We start from the raw sequence: 27,612 nt of genomic DNA, 5'->3' as shown, positions 1-27,612 counted from the left end.
ACAGCGAGTACCTTCTACTGAATGAGTCACACACACACACACACATCCATGCATGGTGGGCACAAGAACATAGTACGTGTGGCCCCTGTGCCCATGGGCTGGACTTATTGATCTCGAATTGTGCGGGCAACAGAAAGGTACAATTTAGATCAATCATTGTCATTATGAATGGTACATCTTATCTTATCTTAAATAATAGCCTACTATAATAGTGTATAGATCCAATTTACCTCCTATACTGTAGAGTAGGCTACGTAACAGTCAAATGTCATTAATCATTAGGCCTAATGTGCTAGCCCAAAGTACTGGCAATTAAAATCTAAATCTATATAGCCTAAATTCAGGAGTAGATTTAGATGAGAATGTAGAACTATAACTAGATTAGGGTCACAATGAACTGCTAAAAATCAATAACATGCTTTTTGTTGTGACGAGGCAAAGAATTTGGAATCTTCAATAACAGATAGATAGGCATGCTGAACTTTCATTCTTAGGAACATTCACTACTAGATCTAGGATCTAAGATAGGCCTACGTCTTTTTTTCGTTAATCAAATAGAATTTCCGAATTCGTCGGAGAGATTCCAGCAAGAACCGCCTCATGATTAGGGTTTATTCTCTTTCAGTAAGTGTGAAGAAATGGTTATCCCCCCTCCCCCCGGAGACTTAAAGACCAACTGAAGAGGTTTTGGGGTCAAACGCAGAAACCGGTGCAATACTTTTTTTTTTTTTAGTTTCATAATGCTTAAAAAAAACATACATACTGTTAGACACCTTATTTATATAGGTTAGTTATTTAGCGACGCACCATAGAAGACGCATATTGAACGGGACTAGTGACGTTTGGGATATGTTGGGTTAGAGACTGAAAAATGAGTTAGCGATAGAACACTCCAGGGTAACGACGTGTTTAGTGACAGAGACTTCTACTGTGGCCTTTTATCAGAATAAATCCATGTACAATTGTTCATCAGAGTTGACTACATCTCTTCACTTGTTAAAATAGATGTTGTATAGTCCTTGTTTGGATTGTCGTTCAACTGCACGTAATACACCCGAACAATTACACCCAAACGATTGCAGAGTAATTGGTTGACTTCAAGACAGCCTGAACTAGCAACATCACAGTGGCGACCCCGAACCTCGAAGCCGGACCCCTGATGAAGCCGAACATCGAACCGGACCTCGAAGCAGAACGTTTACTCAGGTGAGGGTCGTGCACTTGAAGATATAAGATTTCATCGGAGTACGGCTGAACACAGCATCATCGCAGAGTGACTTTGTTCTAGATCTACATACAGTCGTCGCCTCCTGTTTGATCGCACGTTCAACGAGCCGTTAACTCAGGGTGACCTTCGTCAGGACAGTAATCATCGCAACGTCTGGTCTACTTAACCAGTATATTATCAACGCCTGATCTTCATATGCTGAATCGACCTACAACCAGAGAAACCGTTCATTCATAACGGGTGAGAGATCGCTAGTGAACCTGTTGGACATATTTTTTTCTTCGTCGTAGGAGCCACATCGAGTATCAAGTTTTACCTCGTCAGTTCGAGAAGGACAGTTTGCCCGCTGTCAGAAGTATTGTGAGTACTACAAGTTTGGTAGCTAACTAAATCGAAATCGCTCTGTCGTCTTACCCTTGGAGAGATTCTTGTGGAGCAGTTTGCTCATTGAACCGGTTGCTTACCACTTTTATAACGGTCACTGTGTTTAACCTTTGGAAGGTTAGTAAAATCGTAATTTTCGTTGCTGAACATTGATATATATAGTATTCGTCGGTCTAGACCATATCTAGACTTGTTAGCAGTGAAGTTGTGGAAACAGCTACATCCACTTAATTTCGTTGAAAACCGTTAGTCGTATAACGGAACGTCGTCGGAGGTGACCTTGGTTTCACCTAGTCTACATTGGACAGTTTGGTCTAGTGAAGCAGAGTACAACAGAAAACTTCGTCGTACTACCAGAGTAGCAGTCAAGTCATCGTCAAGAAAGCCGTTATTTGTCAGCCCAGATCAAGTCATCGTCAAGAAATTCGTTATTCGTCAGTCGTCCAGATCAAGTTGCCGTCAAGAGACTGTTATTTGTCAGTAGTCGTCTACACAAGTCAAGTCGTCGCCAGAAGAACCGTTAACCTATTCGTCAGTAACTGTGTACACAAAGTCGTCGGAACTACACATACGGTCATCAACAGTCATCGAAGAAACTGGGACATTTTGCTGTGGCATATCAGGACATCTGTGGCATTACATGGGATACTGGTAGCACCGGAGAACAGAGTCAGAACTGGAAGAGAGGCAGTGGAATTTGTTGTGATCTAGCATATTCGGGAGTCCGAACAAAGGGATCTTTCTTATCAAAAGCTAAGTGCCATTTTTCTTATTAGTGTATGTTTAGATTGCCCTTAGAAATAGATTTTGTCTAAATTTGGTATGTTAGCCTGAGTAAAATCAGGTGGTGCTGAAGCCTTAAACCCGTTCGGGGTAAAGACATAATTTAGATGAAAAACTATATTATACGTTTAGGGTTGTAATTTGTTTTGTTTGTGTAAACGTCATATCCGTTGTTGCCTGGTTACTTCGTGACGTTATCATTGTGTGCCATATTGTCATATCCCAACCCATAGCGATAGTCTCATTTAATTATTTCATTTGTTTATATTATTTTAAATTATTTATTTTTATTAATTTAATTAGATCTGTATTTTTTTTTCACTTAATGATAGAAAGTGCGGGTAGGATTCTTTTACTGTGAATCAGACTAAAATAATTTTAGTTTGAGCGGTTAAAATCAAATATGATTTTGCCATGAGAATAATGCCGAAACTGGCTATGTAGTCAAACACTGTCGTCTGGCTAAATTTAGATCTACAAATTGTACATCTCTTTGGTACATTTGATTATCTAGACTCTAATTTGAAATATTATGAATTGAAAAATGAATGAAGGTAGTACATTCTAGATATATATATCTTGTTGAAGATATATTTGACATTGTATACACATATTTGTTTCGTATGGTTAAATAGAACCATAATCTACTCTAGATCTAGACTCTAGACAGTCTTTGAATTTACTCTAAACATTTCACTGTAACTTCAGTCATACCAGGTTTTAAAAGTGATCATAGTTATTCATACTAGATCTAAAAGTTATAGTGCTCTTGATAACTAGATCTAAAAGGTATTATTATACATACTATAATATACTAAATTTAAATTTGTGTGATACTAGATCTAATATGCAGATTTGAATATAACTCAGACTAGATTTACTCATTTACTAAACCTATAGATAGAGACTTAAACTTATATAAAAGTTTGTAAAAACTTAAATATAAAATAAGTACAAAGTATAGCCATAACCAATATAGGCTAAGTAAAAATATATATAAAATATAAAATACAATGGCTACATCATCATATGTGGACCTTAAGGAGGTTAAGGAAACAGCTATACAGGATGGAAAGGCCATGGAGTTAAAAGGAAAGGATTTAGCAGCTTATGTACAGCAAGTTGTGAAGGAAGAAACGGAACGTCAAAGACAAGAGATAGAGAGACAGAAAGAAGAAAAAAGACAAGAGATAGAGAGACAAGATAGGATCAGAAAGGAAGAATATGAGAAGCAAAAAGAGGACCAAGAAAGGCAGAGAGAACATGAAGCTAAAATGGAGAAGATGAGATTGGACGCAGCACAAGCCAGAGCCCAAACTGAACAAGGAAATAACACAAATAACTCAAATAATTATACCACTCAAAGAGACAACCCTAATTCACAGACATGGCTAAAGAGGAAGATACAAAGTTTTGATGAACAGAAGGATGACATTGGTGATTTTTTGAAAAGATATGAGGCAAAAATGTCTACATTTAATATGCCTGAAGAAGAATGGTCTGAAATACTGATAGACTTTGTTCATGGTCAAGCTCTAACAATATGCCAAAATCATGACCATCATATTGATGATAGCTATCAGGTCTTAAAAAGAGAGTTATTGAATGCCTATGGTCATAATGCTATAACTTTCAGAAAGAAATACTTTGACAATATACCATCATTAGGAATAGAACCCCAAACTACTATTAATATGGAAAAGGATTTTTTCAATAAGTGGGTAAAATTAGAAAAAGTGAATAGTTCGTATGAGGGATTAAAAAATTTTATTCTAGTGGACAACTTTGTAAATAAATGTGATCCTCAATTACAATCTTTTATTAGAGAAAGAAATCCAAAAACTATAGATGAAATAACAGAAATAATGAGAGTATACAAAAATGTATATCCAAATAAACCATTTTCTGATAGGGATAAGAGCAAAGTAGATTTAATAGGATACACCAAAGAAAATGTTGATAGAAGTAGAAATAGAAACAGATCAAATAGTGGAAATAGAAAATATAGTGAAATAACCTGTTTTAAATGTCAAGGAAAAGGTCATATAGCAGCTAACTGTAGAAGAGGGAATAGCAGGTCTGGAAGTAGAAATAGATACAATGAACAAAATAACAGTAGATATAGGAGTAGAGATAGGAATGACAGGGGAAATTATAGATATAGGAGTTACAGTAGGGAATACAAAAATAAAGGTACAGATAGGATATATTTCATGGAAGGAAATAGGAACAATTTTGCAGTGTACCCAGGGTTTGTAGATAGAATTCCTGTGGAATTAATTAGGGATTCAGGTTGTAACACTTTGGCAGTAAAAACTAAATTTGTCAAACCTCATTGGTATAAAGGGTTTACTAGGAAAGTAGAATTAGCAGATGGCACGGTAAGGGAATTTAAAGCTATAAGGGTGTACATTGAAACTCCATTTTTCACTGGTTATTGTGATGGCATTGCAATACCAGAAATGAGATATGATATGTTGGTAGGAAACATAAAAGGAGTTAAAGAATGTTCTAGAAAAGAATTAGAAGACTGGCAAAACAAATACAAAAACATAAGACAAAATCATGAAAACATAGAAACACAAAATATAACAAGTATGGTAATAACAAGATCAATGGATAAACAAGATGAGAAACAGGAAAATACAATAAATGTAATAAGTAAGGATGAAGAAAAAGAAACCAGTAAAGTAATACAAATAGAAAATACAGATGTTAAGGAAAGAGAGATAGAAAATGAAACACAAAATAGTCTTGAAACACAAATATTTCAAAGTGAAAAAGAAACAACACCCACATTTGCATTAGAACAAATGAATGACAATATTATTGGGAAAATTTATTCAAGAATATCAGATAAAAACAATAATAATCCAATGGAGAAATTTTGTATAGAGAATAAAATATTATTTAGACAAACAAGTAATGATAACAAGAAAATAAAACAACTTGTCTTACCACAGAAATATTGGAAAGATGTTTTAATCATGACACATGATAATAATTTAGCAGCACATAGGGGAGTAAAGAAATGTTATAGGAATTTGTCAAAACAAGTATTTTGGCCCAAAATGAAAGCAACAATCAACAAATACATAAACTCATGTGACATATGTCAAAAGAGATCTAACAAAAGCTTAGTGAATAAAGCACCCATTCAAGAAATGGATGAACCTACAGAACCATTTCAGAAAGTATCTATTGATTTAATAGGACCTTTAATTCAAACTGAAAATAATAACAAATACATTCTAACAGTAATAGACATGTTTAGTAGATATCCAGAGGCAATCCCATTATCAAATACAAGTGCAGAAAATATCATTAATGCCATAACTCAAAAAGTAATTACAAGACATGGTATACCTAAAATTATATTGAGTGATCAGGGATCTCAGTTTAAGTCAGAACAATTTAAGAAATGGACTAAACAATACAATATACAACACATATACTCTTCGGTTTACTACCCGGAGAGTAATGGTTTATGTGAACGATATGGTGGTTCATTAAAAAGATCACTAACAAAGATAATTCAGAATAATCAGAACAAGTGGGATCATTACATTAACTATGTACTATTTGCTCATAGAAACAACATCCATGAAGCAACACAATTTTCACCATATGAAGTAATACATGGAAGAAAACCTAGAGATGAATTAGATGTTTTTAAAGAAAATCTAATAGACAATGAGAATAAACTAAATAATGACAGTGAAACAACAATCACAACAGAATTGAAAGAAATATGGACTCAAGCATATAACAACAATAAGAAGTACAAACAAAGTGCTCATGAGAATATAAATAAGAAAAGGCAATTGAAAACACTAGAAGTAGGAAACAATGTATTAATATTGATAAATGACCTGAAAAATAAAATTGGTAAACAATGGAAAGGTCCATTTAAGGTGATAAAACAAATTAATGATGTGAATTATCAAATTGAAATAAATGGGAAAATTAAAACATATCACATAAATAATTTGAAACTGTATTATGATAGAGAAGATGAGTTAATACAAAACATTCAGGAGGAAATAGAAAATACATTTTCAGAAAGAGAAGAATGCTTAATGATAATAACAAATGAAAATCACAATGAAAATGATATTAAGGAAATACCTGTAATAGAAACAAAAGAGAATCAAACTTGGCAAAAGATTAATCTTAATAATTTAACTAAGGAAAAGTCAAAAGACATAACTAAAATAATACAGGAATACAAAGAAATTTTTTCCAGCATACCAGGAAAAACAAATATTATTAAACATGACATTAAAGTAACAGATCCAAAACCTATCAAGCTTAAGCCATATAGAATACCGCTACATTTACAAGACAAAGTAAAGAAAGAAATAGACAATTTACTACAATCAGGTATAATTGAGCCATCAACATCTCCTTATGCTTCACCAATTGTGATAGCCAAAAAGAAGAATGGAGATATACGGTTATGTATTGATTATAGGAAACTTAACAACATCACAGAATTTGACCCATATCCAATGCCAAATATAGAGGATATTTTACATAAATTAAATGGAGCAAAATTTTTTACTAAATTGGATTTAACTAAAGGTTATTGGCAAATACCTTTAACAGAAAATGCAAAACCTTACACAGCATTTGTAACACCATATGGTATTTTTCAATGGAATTATATGAGTTTTGGATTAGTAAATGCACCTGCCACATTTAATAGAATGATGAACATGATAATTGGAAACAAAGAAAATGTTATTTGCTATTTGGATGACATATGTATTTTTAATAATAGTTGGGAGGAACATTTGGTAGATGTAAAAGAAGTGTTCAAAATAATAAAAGAAAGTGGACTTACAATTCAAGCAGAAAAAGTAGAAATAGGATTGAAGGAAATAATTTTCTTAGGACATAAAGTAAATAACAACATGATTAGCCCTATTGAAGATAACATAAAGAAAGTACTTAATATTGAAATACCTACAACAAAAAGACAAATTAAAAGCATATTGGGAATAGTAAATTATTACAGAAAGTTTATAAAGAACTTAGCAGAAATAGTGAATCCACTAAATGACTTACTTAAAAAAGGAAAACCTCAAAAAGTAGTCTGTAATGAGGAATGTGTGAAAGCTATTGACAGAATTAAAGATGTTTTTAGTCATGAACTAATATTAAGGCTGCCTGATAAAGACAAAATATTTTATGTCACAACTGATGCATCTGGTAATGCTATTGGTGGTTGTCTAATGCAGAACTATGATAACTTACATCCTATATTATATGTAAGTAGAAAATTGTCAGAGGCAGAGAAAAAATATAGTGTCATTGAAAGAGAAGCCTTAGCTGTAATATGGGTAATTACTAAGCTAGAGAGCTATCTAATAGGAAGGAAATTCATATTATTAACTGATCATAAACCTATTCAGTATATACAGCAAAAGAGCATGAAAAACAGTCGTGTTTATAGATGGTTCTTAGCACTACAGGAATATAAATTTGAAGTGAAAGCTATTAGTGGATCTGTGAATATTGTAGCTGATCTATTGTCTAGAATGACATTGAAGTGAAATAATTTTGTAAATAAACTATGATTATATTGAGTATGTAATATATATTAATATATTGACACCATTTATATGTTATGAAAAAGGAAGATAAGTAAATTTGATGTTAAGCATTTAAAAGTAAGTATGGATATTTTTTTTTTGTGAATCATTTCATATACCATTGACGAAAGTGGAAAAGGGTGAGTATAAAAGAAAAATGGACAAAAGCGTATAAAAGGGTGGTAAGAAAAAAAAAAAATTTATTGAATGTGTAAATAAAGTCTATAATTGTTTTTTGAAATATTGTATTTTATCAGATTACTGCCAGTGAAGAACATTTTTTGTGAGTGTATGACGTGTCCATAAGATGCCACATTTTCCTACATGATGAACTGTGTACCAATGAAGATGATTCTGGAATGTTATGAACATTGACATTGAATATGAGGAACTGTCAAGTTAGGATGAAGAAGTCAAGATGAAGATGTCAAGATTTTATGTTTGTTTGTCTTCCCCTTAAATTGAAAATGCCCTTATCTTCTTATCTTATATAATACAGACGTTACTTGACTTGTAAGACTTGACAGTAGTGGAAAAATATTGACATATTTTTTTTTTCAAGGGGGGGAGGAATCTGTTAGACACCTTATTTATATAGGTTAGTTATTTAGCGACGCACCATAGAAGACGCATATTGAACGGGACTAGTGACGTTTGGGATATGTTGGGTTAGAGACTGAAAAATGAGTTAGCGATAGAACACTCCAGGGTAACGACGTGTTTAGTGACAGAGACTTCTACTGTGGCCTTTTATCAGAATAAATCCATGTACAATTGTTCATCAGAGTTGACTACATCTCTTCACTTGTTAAAATAGATGTTGTATAGTCCTTGTTTGGATTGTCGTTCAACTGCACGTAATACACCCGAACAATTACACCCAAACGATTGCAGAGTAATTGGTTGACTTCAAGACAGCCTGAACTAGCAACATCACAATACGAAACATTATGTATAATTATTTAGAAATAAGCAATTTAATGTGCGTTTTAGGACTATTAAATTTCACAATCTCGAAGCCATTCGAGATCAGTAGGCTTATCTCCCAGACACGAAGGTCGAAGCCGACTCCATGTATTCTGGGGCTTTGTTCTGGTTTTCCTTGCCAGTAGAATGCTTTCTGTAAGAGATCCACTGCCAGTCTAGTTTCTTGCAGGCAGGCCACACCAATGTTTAGTCTGCTGAGTTCTCTGTCGATGATAGCTGTTTGAAGCATGTCGGTGACCAGTTCATGGTCAGTATTGAAGCCAGGACACATTGTCCGTATGTTCCAGCTTGCAAAATACATTAATGTGGAGGGTTTTCTTTTCATTGTATTGGCAGGTGCGGCAAGCTGTGGCGAGATAGCACTTTATTGTCCGAGGGCTGCTCGGCTTAAGGCAGGGGATATATTATATATATTAATAACTCAGATCCTGTGCCACGCATATGATGCGCACAAGCGCACTGTTCAACACTGGTGATGTACAGATTGTTGAAACGAACAAGATAGACAGTTGCTTCTAGCACCTAATTGAATGGAGAAACAGAACTAGAGAGTGGCTCATTATTGCGCCTAGATTTATAAAAGGGAACATCGCCTGGGAACGGTCCAGCGAGGTGACAAACTGCGTAGTTCTCTGTGTGGGTTGTCTGGTCAGGAAGTTGTCCAGGAGAATTGTGGTTGTGTCGTTCCTGCGAGTGAAAGACAGTCCTGTTAGTTTGTAAAGGAAACCGTTCTCGAGACAACCATCATGATAGGCTATATATAAGATAGTGAGCGGCACCGGACAGTGGCCCTTTGGCGAAAGACGGAGAGAGTGATGAACTATATTGGAAGGTTGCGGCGCCAGTGAATCCCGTAGGCCAGAGTTAGAAGACCTGATAACTTAGTTTGATAATTATGTTTATTGTGATCGTCATATATATCTTTGTAATTGTAATAAACTTAAAATTTATTCGTCTTTTACCTTTATCTATCTTTGAGTTGCCTCCCTTAAATTCTTTTTTTTTTTTCTTTTATCATCTAACACTGTCCATGTGGTACAAACTAAGTAAATAGGTAGCCTTCAGAAGACCAAAAGTATATCTATATTAAAACTGTGCATTGAGACAGGCGATGGTGATAGATCTATAAAATGAAACAGCCGAAACCAATTGTGGCTTTTCCCATCGGTTAACAACTAAAAATAGAATGGGAACTCTCTCGTTACACGTCTGTTCAATGTTTTCATTGGTCAACAAACCATGACGTAGAAATATGTCAGCCTCCTTATCTATATATATCAATGATGTTTACTAACATTAGTAAATTTAGTAACATTTTCTTCTAGATCTAGATTTGAAATTAAAATCAAATGTAAAACGTCACTCATTAAACGAAAAAAAAAAAGTGGTAATGTAGATCTAGATATATATTTAGACCCGCTGTAGGTTTTTTTTTATTTACTTAAAGTGATTTTACTTAATAATAATTCTAGATCTAATTTCTAATGATAATGATCATAATGATATGTAATTTATAGTAGCTTCTTATATTAGGCACAGCTCATCAAATTCTCCTTTTAGAAACACGTCGCTTTTTTTGTTTATAATTAATTTGTTTTTATGTTTGGAGCTAAAAACGATGTTTCGGGACAGTGCATGTCCAATTTAAGATAAGTTCCTGTATTTTTGTTCCGCTTTTCCAAAGCAGATGGCAATTTTTTAGATTCTCGGTAACCAAGTATGTAAAGCTATTGTTTAAACCTCCCCCGGCAATTCATACCCATATAAGGGATGAAGGCTATATTATGAGCCTGTTTGATCGTAGGCTGGTGGATCTATCAAAATAAGCTTCCAAACATCTTTAGAAAGACATTCCAATCACATTCATATTGTTAGCTGTTAAATAAAATTTAAAAAGGAGGTGTTTCAATGAATAATAATGAATTAAACACATTCTCCTATAGTGCACAAGGCAAAATCGTAATAAGAAATATTATTGGGATTAATAAATCTATGATTTTTTTCAATAAATAAATGTGACCTAGATCGAGATATCTAGAATATATAATTTATGAATGAAAGAAAAAGTGCGGGTTGCTAATTTGAAGCCAGAGACCATGCCCACTGCAGGTGATCACGCCAGGCGAGCGCTGGTGGTGAGGAGAGGTATACACTAAGCGTGTAGTGTCACAACCTATCATACAGGCAGTGGAGGGAAGGGGGAGAGAGTCATGAAAAGAATTATAAGCATCTATGGGAGGGAGGGGATGTAACAAAACGAACATCCAAATTATGAAAAGAAAAGGGTCCTTGGATGGGAATTAAAAGAAAGAGACAGAGAATACATGTAGCCTAGTTGAAAATATCATGTTTGTTGAATTATAATAATTAATTTATAGATCTATAATTATATAAATGTATTTCTGTTTCTACACATAGATTATATAGATAGGCATATATATATATATATATAGAGAGAGAGAGAGAGAGGCAATATACTATAAATACATATTGCAGAAGTGAATCTACTTCTTTTAATACAATCTAAATAATTTTTAATTAACACAGATATAATTTATTAGCAATAACATAGTGGTGTTTCTTAACGGTGCTCGATGTGTGCTGAAGGAGAAAGCACAAAAACTGCGTTTATTATAGGAGCATGAAGTGACCTGATTTATTTTAAAATAAAATCTTGACTATGAGTGGTAATTCAAAGAAACACAGCTATTTTTATAGTCCTTTAGTTGCAGAATAAGAATCTGCTTTCAGTTTTTTTGTAAGTTAAACCGTCACCAAATAAAAAAATAAAATAAAAATTTGACCTAGTTCCCGAATACGGTGTGCCTAATATAAGAATCTACTATATATCTAGATGATAGATCTAGATCTAGAGTCTAGTATAATTTAGATCACTAGTAACTACTAATCTAGAACCTAGATCTAGACTCTAGATCTAGTAGATCTATAACTAAGTTAGTATAACTATAAGTATAATATAATATTCCTATTAGTCTAAGTACTCAAATCCAATCATTACAATGATTACATCATGATCATTATGACATTCATTTGATTCATTACAATGAGTAACAATGTAATGGTAAAATGTACTACTTTTGATACATAACTTCAGAAGAACATTTATAAATACCTCATTCAGAGTCATTCACAAACATTTTTTTTTGTTAGCCTTCTTGCTTCTACTCTGAGTCTGATCTAGATTGATTTTTATCGTTTTATTAGAAAAAACAAAGTAAAGTTTGTAAATAATGTAAATATCCAGTTTTAATTAATAGGTTTAATTTAATAAAATTTTTTAAAAATCCATTCGATAAAATATAGAAGTATAGAATTATAGATGTCAGATCTAGACTCAATATTCTGGTCGTTTGCCGTTTGGATTTATCGATGGTCCCAGGTTCAAACCCTGCCCGCTCCCATACCCCGTCGTCCTGCGAGGTTTGGACTAGGAAGTAAACTATCTTCAACTCTGATGGAACATCCGAAACATGTAAATATTGTAAAACATTTTACAACAAACATATTACTCTACATCTATATTATAATAATATTATAGCCTAAGAGACAAAAGAACCTGACTGTATTATCTGCCAATGTTCTATATGAGACCCTAGGCCAGAAGATTTTAAAAAATCTAGTTTAAACAACTAGCTACAATAAGCACTTCCTACCATATTCAATTAGATTTTTAGGAGCTTATAATTATTCTGAACTATAATAAGCTTTAGAATTAACCTGAATGACTATAGTGTCAAGGTTGCATATAAAACCTTAGCTCGTTCGCCCGAGTTCCTGACATTCAATATGCAGCTTCTTGCTTAAAAGAAATAATTGACTACATGTTAACATATATAATGAGATGAAAAAAATCTGCAATAAATAAAATAATTTAACATAATCTATTAATGACTTTAACAATGTCACCAATATTATATATAATTATATATATAGATATTATGGTAATAGTCAAGTAAGTATTCTGCACCTCGTGGTCTATAGGGCAGATGATGTCAAGGTCATCTGATTCTGTGGCCTACGGTTAACGAGTGTGTCATGTAACCAGCACAACGACCAATCATCTTTACTTTTCCACAACTTATGTCAGGTATCCATTTGAGCTGGGTGGACACAGAGGCGCCCGAAGATCCCAAAATTAAAAATTCCAGTCTTCATCAGGATTTGAACCCCGGACCCCACTTCATAAGTCAAGCGCTTTACCGCTCAGCCACAGCACCTCCTATTCTGCACCTTGCAGCTCCATAATACCAACACAACACATTGGCCTCTATACAACAAACGCAGAACACTGGCCCACTGCTGACTCTAATGTAGACTCAATCTACAATCCCATCACTTTAAAACTCCCTGTTGAGATGTAAGAAAGACAAATTGAAAGGTCTAGCCTAATACACTAAGGCAGTGAAACAACTGTGAATTACAGTAATCATCCTAAACAGGGGTAAACAGACAAACCTCAAAGAAACATTATATTAGCTTAATAACAAAAAATTCCGTATAAGATAAAAAGCAATGCAACAAAGAAGGTGCGTTCAAAAATTGTACACCTAACTAGAATTGGTGCTAAAATAATATTACCTACCCACAAACAACAAGATTACTTCCTATGTGTTGTATATTGGATAGAAGCACAGGATCCTGAATCACAGATGGTGTACACACCAGAAGTAGGAAGAAGGCTGAAAACTCTGTAATTACAAATCTATAACCTGTGACCCTGGATGTGTATCTAGGACTGACCTCTTTAGTGTGTGTTGAGTTTGATTGTGTGCATGTGTTGATTGTTTACAAAGACATTTTTAAAAAATGAATATGAAAAAAAAAATCAAGAAACCTTACTGTACTAAAAAAAAAGTTGAAATATTTTATTATTACATTTTAATTTCTTTGGGTTCCTCAGTCTCATTCAATTACCTTTTTTCTACTACTTTATAGGCATTTTGTTTTGTTTTTTTGGGTTCCTCTGTCTCATATTCAATTACCATTATTCTATTACTTAATAGGCATTTTGTTCTGTTTTTATACATCACTTTTTTTATTAACCTTTTACTTTTTTTAGAAAAATAATTTATATTTATCTCAAAACATTTGTTTCAGAAAGAGGTAAAATAGCTTGAAATGGCAGCAAATCCAAGAGGTAGGGGAGCACAGTGGGGCACGATCCTGCTTGGATCCCAGCTCATGCATGTTGGCTTGCAAAATGTACCCCCAGTGACCTTAGCATTGATTGTTGGTCAAACATTGGTGTTCCTGGAAGCTTTCCCTGAAGTATTTCCCTCACCGTTAGATGTCTGTATGAGCTCTTACTTAGGTTTGTACACGTATCAATAATTGAACAGTTCGAACTAGGTTTGCACACACATTGCTTATGATATACTACATGTAAAGGTTATAAGAAAACAGATGAACATTATTTGGAGCCTAAATATTTTAGAACACATCATTATCATTTAATATATATATATATATATATTGTGCATTTTTTTCATGTAGAAATTGTACAGATGATCCTGACTGTGTTGTAGAAAGAAAAGTTTTGGTATTCAATACCTTTATATTGCCTCAAGTTTTTTTCCGTCTATGTTATTAGTTTATGATGATCAGCAAAATGGGAATTTCTTTCTTACTTAACAAACTTTACTTTACCCTTCTACTTCCATTTAGATTGTTTAAAGGCAAGATGTAGAGAATGTTCTGTGCTAAGTGTGAGCCATGATATGCCTTTTTCTTGTAATATAACTTTCACTCGATTAAGTTTTCTTTTTCTTGGCCTCTGTCTCTTCCAGTAATTTCAGTATCTGTTGGTGCATGTTCCTAAGATGGGTTAATTGACTGGTATTCTTACTAGGTAGCTTGGGATTTCTCACATAAAAAGAAAATTACAAAATATTATTTCTTTTTTTATATAGTGCTACTTTCATGCTTATAGCATGCTCAGAGCGTTATGGTCCAATCTCATTTGTGGACCAGTGGGGGCTATCTTGGAGAAGGTTTTCCATGCTGCCTTTTGGAGCTCAGTAAACACAACTCTGCCTGAGTCGGGTGTCGAACCACGATCCCCCTTCATAGGTAGCCAATCAAGGCCAAGTTCAAGCGTACTTAGCCTCTGGACCATGCTTCACAACAATTCAAATATTATTGTTGTTTTTATAAGAAACTGGTATCTTATACTTAAAAGCCAATGAAAGTTGATACATGCAAGTTATTTTCTCTTAATTGTAATATTTTTTTCTCTTTCAGTCTTCCGTAAAGGAGAATGGATACGAATGTTAAAAGGCTCAGTCTACCATGGGGATGACATGCACCTGTATTTCAACATGCTCAGCTTACTCTACAAAGGCTCTATATTGGAGAAAACATATGGCAGTCCTTACTATGCTTACATGATAACTACATTCACTGGACTTACCAGTGCCACTTATGTTGGACTTGGGCTATTACTTAGCCATCTCACAGGGGATGAGAGCTACCTTAGCTCATGTGCAGTAGGATTTTCAGGCAAGTGTATTCGTCATTAAATTTTATAACATGAGGCTTCCTTATATATTTGTACCTGTTAGTGACTTATTTGACAACTCAATTAAAAACAGATGTCAGCCTTGACCTTTTAGGAATCACTCATGTCAGGAAATAAACCCATTCTTTTTTTATTCTATAGCTTACAGATTGTGTCATACAAAACGCATATAATATTAAAAACTAATGTAAAGTAATGTGTAATTGCTGAGCTTGTGTTGAAAATTAAAATATTAATAATAGGATTTGAGGTCTATAAACAGTGAAGCCTTCTCTTATCTATGTAGTTGATGATAGTAATTAGTAACCATCAAAGTTTTTTTTAACCTATTCTTGTTGTATTCTTTTTTTTTGGTTTGTTTACCAATTGTAGTTTTTGCTTTTGGAGAAATAGCATAAACCCAGGTGTTTCAAAGTCTTTTTATTGTTAACTGAAGTCAATGAAGTTTACAAGTCATACGCTTTTGGCTTGTCAGAAGTATTCCAACATCATTAGTTTAATAGGCTTATGTAGAAGATAAGCCTATAGTTAATTCTTCCCAAAAGCAAATCATCATCATCTAACTCTATTTGATTGTCAGCTTTTGAGGATTCTCAAATCTTCCCTTTTACAAATCTTTGATAGAAACCCTTTGGTGTGCATAATGGGTGCATGTTTACAAAAGCAACATAGAGAATCAGTGATCTTTTTATGTTTGGAAGGTGCACAGGGCTTACTCTGTCATAACATTATATTCTTCAGTCCCTTCACAATACCACATATGTATAAGTTCAGAAAGCATTTTCTAGTTCACCAGTTGTTTTTTTTGGCTAATGATTTTGAGGATTTGCTATGGTCAGTTTGTTTATCCACTACCTTTACTTTTCCTACATATCAGCTGGCCCTTAGGAACATCTTCAAATCCAAAAAAATATTTAAAATTTCCTCTTTACCAGAACTACAAGCATTGTAGCTTAATATTCAATTTTAATTCACTTGGAAATTTCGTTTATACAAATGTTAAAGTTTAAAATTGTTTTTGCATGTAAACCTAGTTGTATAAGACTATAATTTGTTAAGATACTAAAACCAATCATGTATTTGTATGTACCTCCTACATTGGAGATTCACATCTATGGCAGGTAGCTATAGCGACCTATTTTGTTTATTTCTAATGTACACATGTTGGTAAGCTAAGTCTTCTAAAAAAAAAAAAATAGATGATCATTTTTGTGCACTTTTAAACACTGCAAAATCTAAATTTTCTAAGGCCTTGATGCACAGAGGAATTTTCATTATTTCTTTCTCAACAGGGACCTTTGAGAATATATATAATGTGCCAATTTTCCTGTATTTATTTTCTTTAATTTTTCTTTTAGTTTCACTTACGTCCCCCCTTATTCTCATTTCTCCATATCTTTTTCTAGGACATTGTATATATATTATTTAAATAATGTAAACCTGATCTTAAACTGATATATTACTATTTATATAATGTAAACCTGATCTTAAACACATATGGTGTTATTTCGATAATGTAAACCTGATCTTAAACTGATATATTATTGCTCACATTTAATAACGTAAACCAGATCTTAAATTGATATATTATTGCTCACATTTAATAACATAAACCAGATCTTAAACTGATATATTATTGCTCACATTTAATAACGTAAACCAGATCTTAAATTGATATATTATTACCTATATAATGTAAACCTAATCTTAATCTGAAATAAATAAGATAGATTTCTGTGTTTAAAATTTATTGTTTCAATCACCAATAGATGTTAATGTATGCTGGTTATTGAAATTCATAGGTGTTCTATTTGCCATGAAAGTTCTGGTCACCTTGGCCAGCCCTCCAGGTGTACATTACATTGGTAACATTCCTGTGCCTTCAAAGTACATTTTCTGGGTAGAATTATTTCTTATTCAGATGGCTGCACCTAATGCCTCATTTGTGGGTACGTATAATGTGGTATGATTTCAATTCTTACATCATGTAAGTTTCCTAGGTTTTTTTAGTGTTCACTATTTAAGTTTTAGTTTTGTTTTCTAGATTTTTGCTAAATAAAGATATCATGTTACCAATTCAACGACCAACAGTTTTACGTTCCGCAAGCAGTTGTCAAATTCTCTGTGGAGCTATGTAGAGTCCTAAGATATGAAAATTGATCTATGGAAATTTCAGCTTTAACACAATTTTAACATGTGTTATTTTATGTTTTAAAAATAGAGAGTAAATAACTCTTTGCTTGTTTAAAGTATTAATGTTTATATCAGTATGGTAGTAAAAATATGTATTAGACTTTTAAACTTGAAGGGAAACAATGAAAAATAAATTATTATTTTGGAAAATGTATCATTTTGTGTAGCTATAGTACCTCATTAAGGGTGTAAATTCTTTACTTATTCAAGGATATTGTAAGGAAGAACAAGGCACACAAAATCTTATTTTTAGATAGCCCCTTTGGGGAAGAGGGTAGCCTGGTTCACTCATGGCCCACACTATCTCTCCTAGTCTCACCTGTGGCTGATAGTATCTGTAACATTCAACAGTGGCCACACTCAGAAAAAACGCTTTGACTGGCTGGTTAATAGAAGTGGAGAGTTCATGACACCCAGTAAACTTTTTGGTTTTATATAACCTAGCATGTGAAGTCTCTACCTGACAGCCTATGTCTAATATCACCCTAGTAAGACTATGCATACAGAAAGGCAATCACCAACCCAGTGCTGTGGGGTGCTTCAAAGCAGAACAAAATGTTTAGAAAGTTCATGTCAGCCACTTCACCCAAAAAGGAGGCATGGTGGCTGAGTGGTAAAGCACTTGGCTTCCAAACCGGGGGTGTCAAGTTCGAATTTTGATGAAGACTGGTATTTTAATTTCAGGATCTTTGGGCGCCTTTGAGTCCACCCAGCTCTAATGGGCACCTGACGTAGTTGGGGAAAAAGTAAAGGCAGTTGGTCATTGTGCTAGCTACATGACACCCTTGTGAAGCATGAGCCACAGAAACAGATGACCTTCACATCATCTGCCCAATAGATTAGATTGCATGGTTCGAAAGGGGAACTTTACTTTACTTCACCCCAAATACTCTCATGATTTCTTGGCACAATCTTGCTACTGTAAAAGGTTGAGCTTTAGGCCAAAAGAATGAGGCTGACATGTGCTAATCTTATTCTTTTTAATCGAAATCTCAGTGCAAATCACATAGTCATTATTTGTCCAGTGTGGGCAGCCAAACATTCAAGGCTTACATAGGCCTCTCCAGCCACATGAGGAGGTACGAATATGTGTTGCAAAGCTCCATGGGTGTCAGAAGTGTTTATCATCAAGTTGTGATGGATGAACCATATCATTGCAAAATTAGGGATGGGTGTGTCAGTCAGGGAATGAGGATTTTGTATATATTTTATATTTATAGTAAAAGTTGCTGATGTTAAATGACATTCCTTGTTACAGGTCATCTGGCTGGCATACTAGTTGGTTTGGCATACGCTAAGGGACCTCTCAAATACATCATGGATCTATTTCTTCCATCAAGTGAGTAAATTTTGCATGAGGTTAAATATGATTAATTAATACTTGTTTTTCTAATCTTTTAATAATGTATAAATGTTAGATGACTAGGATATTTTTATTAATATTATAGAATGTACACATTGTTAATAGTTAACTTTGATAAAGTAAAAAACGTAAGTAGTAAAAGAGATAAATTATAGAATAAAAATGTTTAAAGAATATAAAACTGAATTATTGGTGTAAATTTATTTAATTAACAGGCATTTATAGGCATAATAGTAGAGGTGGATATCCAAGATTTTCTAGCAGAAGATACTTTTCATCCAGTGGGGTATCAGGTTACAGCACTGATGGGAATAGGAGAGGTTACAGATCAGAAGGGATTAGGAGAGGTTTGTTCAGCAGATTATTTGGTAACAATGTCGCTTACAATAATAATGATTCCAGGGATCCTCAATATTCCTCAGAGGACTACAGAAGGAATCCCACTTTCGAAACTAATTCCATTTTTAACCAAGAGCCACCAAACTTACATGACCCTGCTCGGAGGGCACGCCAGCCATCACCTCAGTCCCAGAGGCCTCCTCACAGGTCCGATGACAACATAAGACCTGGATACTCTTCTTCAAGATACAGGACTAGCAGCACTTATGAGAATCCATATATGCGGACAGCTTCCAGTGCTAGTTCAGCACATTCCCATACCAATGCCAACCCCAGAACAGCCTACTATGATACCCATGCCAGCCCCAGTGCTCCCTACTCATACACTCGTGCTACCCCTACTGCACCGTACTCTAGTGAAGATCAGGATATATCTTCTCAGGGATATAGAGATGACTTGTACACAGGTATGGTAGTACTATTTTTTAGCATTTTAAAACAAATCATATTTAAACCTCACATTCTTTTACATTCCAAAGTCATTTAAATCTTTGAAAATAATTTACAATAAAAATGTATGTTATATAATAACTAGATGGCTGCCTGATTGTGAAGTATGCTCACTGGACGACTATCGTTTGGTATCTCAAAGGTCCTAGGTGCATACCCTGCCCACTGCCATTACCCATTATCATGCAGGATATTTGGACTTGAAAGTAGATTATCTTCAACTCTGAAGGAACATCCAAATTATGTGAAACATTTTACAAACATATAGAGTTTTAGTTAAAGGAGTTCATAAGAGATTCTTTTTGAGTGGTTTTACAGGAATAAGCAAAAAAGGGTTAGTCTTAACTGTTGAAACGTTGGAGTACCACACATGATCTGTCGCCCATCTTTTTTCATTCCTTTCTTTTGCCTTGATTAGAATGATTTGGTTGTTAGGAGACATTGTTCTTTAGTTTATTTATGTCTTTATTACAATTCCTCTATTCAGCTTTCAAATTTATGGGCGGAACCTGGGTGGACACATATCTTGAAAATGTCACTAACAATTTTCCTAGAACCTTGAACACATAGGTCAGCAGGTGTTCATTTTGTGCATCATCTTCTAAGTCTGGTTCTATAGGCCTATCACTATAATTTTATAGATTTATACTTTTGCTTAGCCCAGATTTTTTTTTTGGTTTGGGGGGGGGGTGTAAAAAATTTTCCTTATTTTTAAAATCCATCATCCATTAATTATTATGAGCAAAATTGCTCTTACAAAGGTTGGTCAGCTGTATAAAGAAGAAATTGTCTTTAAAAAAAAATGTATGCTAATTGTTGCAACTTTTTAAAAACAATGAGAAATTAAATTTTAAAATGTTATTTGGATGTATTGAAATATATTGTATACACAGCGTCACATTATTCATTTTATGAACAGTTCTCACTCTGTTACTCTCATGACACATTTCAACTTTGAACACAGATCATTTGAACACCAGCTATTGTTTTTTTTACCCTATTTTTCATGAAAATTCCATCCCACCATTTACCTCCACTCATTATGTGATAACTAAAAGGCCAATAGGCAAAAACAACTTTTTTATAGGATTTTGGGATCTATCGAATCTTGGAGATGTCTTTTTAAGCAGGTATTTTATCTTTTAATATTTTCTTCTTACCTTGTTTCTTTGATAGCACTAGAAAGAAATTTGGTGTATGTGTTTTGTTGTTTTTTTTTAACCACTCCACTCTATATATAAGATTGTTTCTGCTGAAATGATTTAGATAAGAATATCTTGGTTGTTAAAACTACCCAGTAGATTAATCATTGTAGTTCTATTCAATTTACAGTACCGGTATTGAAACACCATTTATCTTTAAGCCTATAAAAAAAAAAACAGAATAGAAGCATAACAAAGCTATTTTCTTGTTTTTTATTCATATACCTTGCTGTCTTGTTTTAGATTAGAAGTTTTTTGTCACTACAACTGCCGAGTGGATCTAATCTGTTTAATCATATTCAGTGTTCACTAGAGACAGAGCTTGCCTCAGAAATAACATTTTTCTATCATTGACTCAACATTTCATCAACAAAGCATGTACTATAGGAAGATTTTTGTGAAAGATAATTTCCCTATTTGAAAGTGTCACAGAAACATTCCTCTTTATGGGGTGGGTGATTACGAGAGTCTATGAAAACAAAAGAGACATCAAGGGTGGACTGGCTTATTTAGACTCCTTGTGAACGGTTGAGGAATAAGACAGCACGATTCCCTCCAAGTGAAAGGAATGAGCTTAAAAAGTTTTAAAATCAATTTATTTATTATTTTTATAGCCAAATAAAAAAACTATTTTTAGGAAATTTTTCTACTAACCTGTTGTTGATGATGGTCGTTGACTTGTAGCACCAGATTGCTAGTACAATAAACTGATGTAGGCGTATTATATTTTTAATTGTAGAACTTGAAATAACCTCAATAAACTTCTTTTGTAAACAAAACTAAATATAACTTTAATTACAGTATAAACAAATTCAACTTGAGATGAAATGAAATAAATGTAAAAATATATAAACAAAATCTAAAAATCTAACTCACTACAAAAACACGTCCTTACACTCTGGCATCCTGGTGTGTTCTCTCGTTCTTAACATAGATTATGACATAACTGCTTATCTTGCATCATTCTATCAAATACATCCATAGGATGGTTTCTAATTATTTTTGAACAGAAAAATCATTTACAACTGGTCTATAGAAAACTAATTTACAACTTGATGTTTGCCTCTTGCAACTCTCTCTTAAAATGTAGCCTTTACAAGAGTAGGCTGATAAAAAACTGAAACACTGTGTCGGAATTGTATATCTTTAACTATTATCTTTCTTTCTGTTTAGCTGGTTTAGATGAAGAGGAGCAGATTAGAATAGCACTGCAAGAAAGCTTGAATGCAAACAATTGGAATTCACACCCCTAAAATGTTTTGGACTAACTGCTATGTTAGATAAAGGTTTGCATATTGAATTATTCAATTACTTTTCCATTAATTAATTTCAATATATCTGACAAATGTGTGTTCTGTTCCCCTCAGCCAAACTTCTTGCTAAAACACAATGGCTTTTCACATACTAAAGTGAATAAAGCTAAGCTAAGATCTCTGATAGACAACATGCATCACAACATTCAAGAAGAACATTAAGATCTATCTGCACAAACATTTTTAGATTAGTTTGTCATTTTAGCTCTTATATTTATGTTTGTATTGTTATCACAGCACCTTGAGCCTACATTATGTTTGTTAACAGCGCTCTATAAAATAAATTATTATTATTATCTTTTCTTTTAAATTCCCAAAAGTGAGGCAAGGAATTTATAAAATGTTGGCTTTTAACTTTGTTTGTTACAACCCTAACCCAAAGTGTCTGTATATTTTGCTATTGAGTTCATAGTATTGCTATTTAAAGTGACCATCATTCTTTAAGATATACTTTACTTTTTTGTCTTCCTATATACTACAACTAGTAGTAGCCACTATTAAGAGCAGGATATTAAGTCGTTCAGGCAAAAAGAGGATGGCTGCTTATTAGCTTGTGTTCCTTTTCTTTCATGAGCATTCCATATGCCTGCAATCAGAGTTGTTTTTATGATTTAAAGTACCTTGGGATTGAGATTCCATAAAGGATTTTAAATATACTTTTATTTTCTAGGTGATGGTCCATGATGGATTGGTCATTGTTTAATACCATTTGGTTTTATCGATGAAAGCTTTGAAAGTACTCAATCAAATTCATGTCAAGGCTGTTTGTGATACAAAGCACAATCAGTGATTGATATCATCAGGATATGTATATAACTCTCTTGTTTGTTTATAATAACATTGCACATTTGCAAGAAATACTTTAAAATGTTTAGCACTCAGGAGGAGCTATAATTAAAAAGAAAAGAAAAATGTGTGCTGTGCCTTTCTGCAATTTGTCATAAATGTATTTAACTGTTAGTTACCACATCTTATAACATATTTATATATTTTATTTTTATTGAGATAATTGTTTTATTCCTCAGTTTTATTTTACATTTAACAGATGTGTTCAAATTTGATAGAATTTATGCCTGTGATTGCCTGTATTTATTAAGCAAATAAAAGAATTAGAAAACAATGAAACAAATATTCTTTACCATTTTGATTTTAAATTTTGAACATAAAAGCAAACTGCACCTAAAATAAATATTAATTAGCAATACTGGCATGTTGGTGAAAACTTAATGTTAATTTTTTTTAAATATGGACATACGGTGGCAAGACAGCATTACAAACAGCGATGTCCTTGCGAGCGCCGGTATGGACAGTATAGAGAGACTTCTTTAAGTCTGACAGTTACACTGGGCAGGACACGTATCCCGTATGGGAGATGAACGTATGCCACAGGCAGTCTTTTTTTGGTGAGCTAAAAGATGGTCGACGTAACAAAGGCGCCCCACGGAAACGCTTCAAAGACCAGCTTAGGCATCAACTTTCCTTGGCTGACATAGAAGAAAGCACCTAGTTGCATGCAGCCTCAGAACGAGACAGCTAGAGGTTACTCACAAAGGCGCGGGATACACATTTGAGACCAAAAGAAAATCTGCTGCCGAGGACAAACGCAGACGGCAAAAAGAAAATCTAAATCGACCACCTGCGGACAATGGTTATGCTTGCCCTGGATTTGGTAAAATATGTAGGTCACAGCTGGGACTGCGCAGCCACGGGAAAAACTGCATTCCTCACTGATCTTCGGACTCGAAGACTAGCCTTATAATATTTTTGTTTTTTAAATATATATATATATGCATAAGAAAAAGGGGACGAGATGGCAACATTGAAATACTGAATGTGCAGGTTAACAAAAAGTAAAGTGGTTTGATAAGATAAAAGATTTTCAATGAAAAATCTGTTGGAGCTTAAAATGTCTCTCAAATATTCAGGCAAGAAGACAAACTTAAAGAGGAAAATATAAAAAGACTTTTTAAAAAACAACTTATATTAATTGTAGTTGTAGCTATTAGTTGTACCTTGGACTGGTGATGTAATTTAATTTGTAGTAGATCTATTCTAGACTAACAATAATAAATTTGTGTGATTTTAAATATTATTTCCAATTGTTTTTGTCTAGAGCAATTTCATGCTTTTAGTTTTCTCAATACACTATGATCCACTAACAAATATACTTAGGCCTTTACATGCAATAAACATATTTTGAACTCAAAATTATAAAATTGAAACTATAATCTATAGTTTTAGAATAGTCTATATAGTTTATGCATAAAAATAAAAAAATACTGAAGGATTTGTTTATGTAGAACTGCACAGGCGACATTGTACTATCAGAGCGACATTGTACTTTTGTTTTTGTACATTTGTTTTTTAAATATATATATATATGCATAAGAAAAAGGGGACGAGATGGCAACATTGAAATACTGAATGTGCAGGTTAACAAAAAGTAAAGTGGTCTGATAAGATAAAAGATTTTCAATGAAAAATCTGTTGGAGCTTAAAATGTCTCTCAAATATTCAGGCAAGAAGACAAACTTAAAGAGGAAAATATAAAAAGACTTTTTAAAAAACAACTTATATTAATTGTAGTTGTAGCTATTAGTTGTACCTTGGACTGGTGATGTAATTTAATTTGTAGTAGATCTATTCTAGACTAACAATAATAAATTTGTGTGATTTTAAATATTATTTCCAATTGTTTTTGTCTAGAGCAATTTCATGCTTTTAGTTTTCTCAATACACTATGATCCACTAACAAATATACTTAGGCCTTTACATGCAATAAACATATTTTGAACTCAAAATTATAAAATTGAAACTATAATCTATAGTTTTAGAATAGTCTATATAGTTTATGCATAAAAATAAAAAAATACTGAAGGATTTGTTTATGTAGAACTGCACAGGCGACATTGTACTATCAGAGCGACATTGTACTATCAGAGCAGCACCTTCGACACCTTCACGGAGGTCACGATCAGAGCAAGCCACGTACTCTTGAACCTAAAACGGTTACACAAAGGTGAAAGATCTCTAATGAATGAGGTTCTAACAAGGATAAAAACTGTGTCATATATGTGAACAGTATGATAAAAAAAAAAAGTACTTGTGGCTGCCAACCTTCATGAGGTTGAACCTAATCACCATGTTCAGCCCATGGTTTATTGGAATTACATATATATCCTTACTTTATTACTAGAAAAAGTTATTACGGAAAGGCGTGGTGATGACTAATGTGACAAGCTTTTTAATTCCAGCCTTGTACAGATATAATCAATAAATGTTAGGCAGCGTTATCATAAAAGCGATGAATGTAAAGGAACTGAGACCTTTGAGACCACCTAACGTTAGTCCAGAGTGCATACCACGCAGTCGTCTAATTCACTATGTTTTGTGTTGTAAATACCAATTAGTTCTGAAGCCACGATATGCGTTTAGCCTCAACCTCAGTCTGTTCAACAGAAAAGCAGCAATGCAAGAACAGTAATGTTAGCTAAATCAATCTGCAATCCGCGGTCTTTATATGCGGATGTCACTTCTCAGATATGACATATTATTTATAGGCTTAGGATGGCTGCCTGATTGTGTGGTAGGCCTATGACCTAATGTACACTCTGGACTATCGCCTCATTGGCCAATGGTCCTAGGTTCAAACCCTGCCGTTTGGGCTGGGATGTATTGATCTCCCGAAACATATAAAATAAATACTGGTAATATCTTCACAGAACAATAAAACAATATTTAATTGAAAATGTGAGCTCAGTGGCGTAGCTAGGGTGCGGGGAGGGGGGGGCAGAATTTGAACATCCCCCGGGCCCTCACTTGAAGGGGGACCCCAAATGAGTGTACGAAATTTGTTTTTAAATAAACTAAATATTATGTCACTGTCATGTAATCTTGCTTTTCAAGTCAGTGACCCTGTTGCGTGTACTCAACACAGATTATTAACACTTTCCGTACGGGATTACTCTCAATTTCAAGGAGTAGCGCTGACTAGTGCCGTAATACTCTCAGGGGAAGTAGTAGTTTAGGGTAGTTTATTTTATCATCCTTATTATTTAAGAAGGAACCTGATAAGAGCACTGAAAACAAAGGAGACCTTGAACGTGTCGAAGAAAAGTATCACTATTCAGATGATTCATACAAAGATACTGCAGTCGAAGAAGTGAAAATGTCTCAAATCTATGATAACGCAGCCACAATGAGTGTCCGTCTGTCTGTCCTGCAGAAACGTCTCTTAGACATAAATCCAAAGGCAACATTTCTGAGCTGTGATAGTCACTCTCTCAACCTGGCAGCTCTTCATTCTGCTGAGATGTATCCAGCAATTGTCACTTTTTATTTTTAAACTGTACATGAATTGTTCAACTTTTTTCCAATTCACCCCAGAGATGGGCCAAACTGAAAGAAGCTGGAGCCTATGGAGTTTAAAAAAGGAGAGTAAAACAAGGTGGTCCGCAAGAAAAGAAGCTACTTTGCAGTTTCCTTGCATCTCGACAAAACCATCAAGCTGTTTGAGAAAATTTCTGAATCAACAACTCGAAGAAAGGCCACTAGAAGCAGTGCACAGAATCTTCATGCAGTGGCGCGCAAAATTAAGAATTTTTTGCTTATCTGGAATTCTTGTCAAATTTCCTGCGCCCAGTTAATATAGTTCAGCAGAAACTACAATAAACGTCTGGACTGCACATAAGGGAAGCTGCAGAAGAAATTAAAACCCTTTCATGCTTTCTGCAAAATGATGAGAAACGGATAAAACTGATCAGCTAATCCATCGAAAAAGCGAAAGAAGATAGTGAATGCTATAGATTTCCTGTAATCAAAATAACCAGAAGAAAGAAAAGACTTGATGGGGAGTTGAGTTCTGATGTTGGACTGTCAATATAACTGCAATTCAAACGTGTTGCGGCAGAAGTGCTGGACATACTTCATTTGGAGAAGTACAGATTCCAAAGGCTGGAAAACCATGTGGACACCTTTGGTTTCTTCTTGAACCAAGACATCTCTTGGAGTCTATGGATGATGACACGCTGATGAAAAACTGTGTTACTTTTTCTTGTTTGATGAAATAGGCCCACATGCAAATCACTTGTTCAATGATGTCATTGATGCACGAGCACTTATCATCGACAAACCAGTGCCACAATTACCTATCGACATATTGAGGAAGCTGGCTTC

At 33.9% G+C, this 27,612-nt stretch overlaps 1 protein-coding gene across 9 annotated transcripts; it reads left to right on the top strand.

Moving 5' to 3' along the window:
• The first annotated feature begins 1 nt into the window (after position 1).
• LOC106055672 (rhomboid-related protein 4-like) lies at positions 2-23,566 on the top strand. Of its 9 annotated transcripts, none has more exons than XM_056012392.1 (9): positions 12,325-12,472; positions 14,098-14,311; positions 15,241-15,498; positions 17,320-17,466; positions 18,969-19,049; positions 19,289-19,879; positions 21,010-21,052; positions 22,298-22,410; positions 23,108-23,566. In XM_056012392.1, exons 2-8 carry the CDS (start codon positions 14,119-14,121, stop codon positions 22,308-22,310), a joined length of 1,326 nt encoding a protein of 441 aa, XP_055868367.1. In that variant the 5' UTR covers positions 12,325-12,472; positions 14,098-14,118; the 3' UTR covers positions 22,311-22,410; positions 23,108-23,566. The 9 variants fall into 9 exon arrangements, with proteins under 9 accessions (XP_013067500.2, XP_013067502.2, XP_013067501.2 ...); XM_056012394.1 differs by having other exon boundaries at positions 12,328-12,472; positions 19,496-19,879; XM_013212046.2 differs by lacking the exons at positions 12,325-12,472; positions 21,010-21,052 and adding an exon at positions 2-137.
• The last annotated feature ends 4,046 nt before the right edge of the window (positions 23,567-27,612 follow it).

Source organism: Biomphalaria glabrata, chromosome 15, assembly GCF_947242115.1.
Source record: "Biomphalaria glabrata chromosome 15, xgBioGlab47.1, whole genome shotgun sequence".
In the NCBI taxonomy this organism is placed as follows: domain Eukaryota; kingdom Metazoa; phylum Mollusca; class Gastropoda; family Planorbidae; genus Biomphalaria; species Biomphalaria glabrata.
The sequence above is the reverse complement of the archived record's forward strand: the minus strand, read 5'-3'. Positions and strand labels throughout refer to the sequence as shown.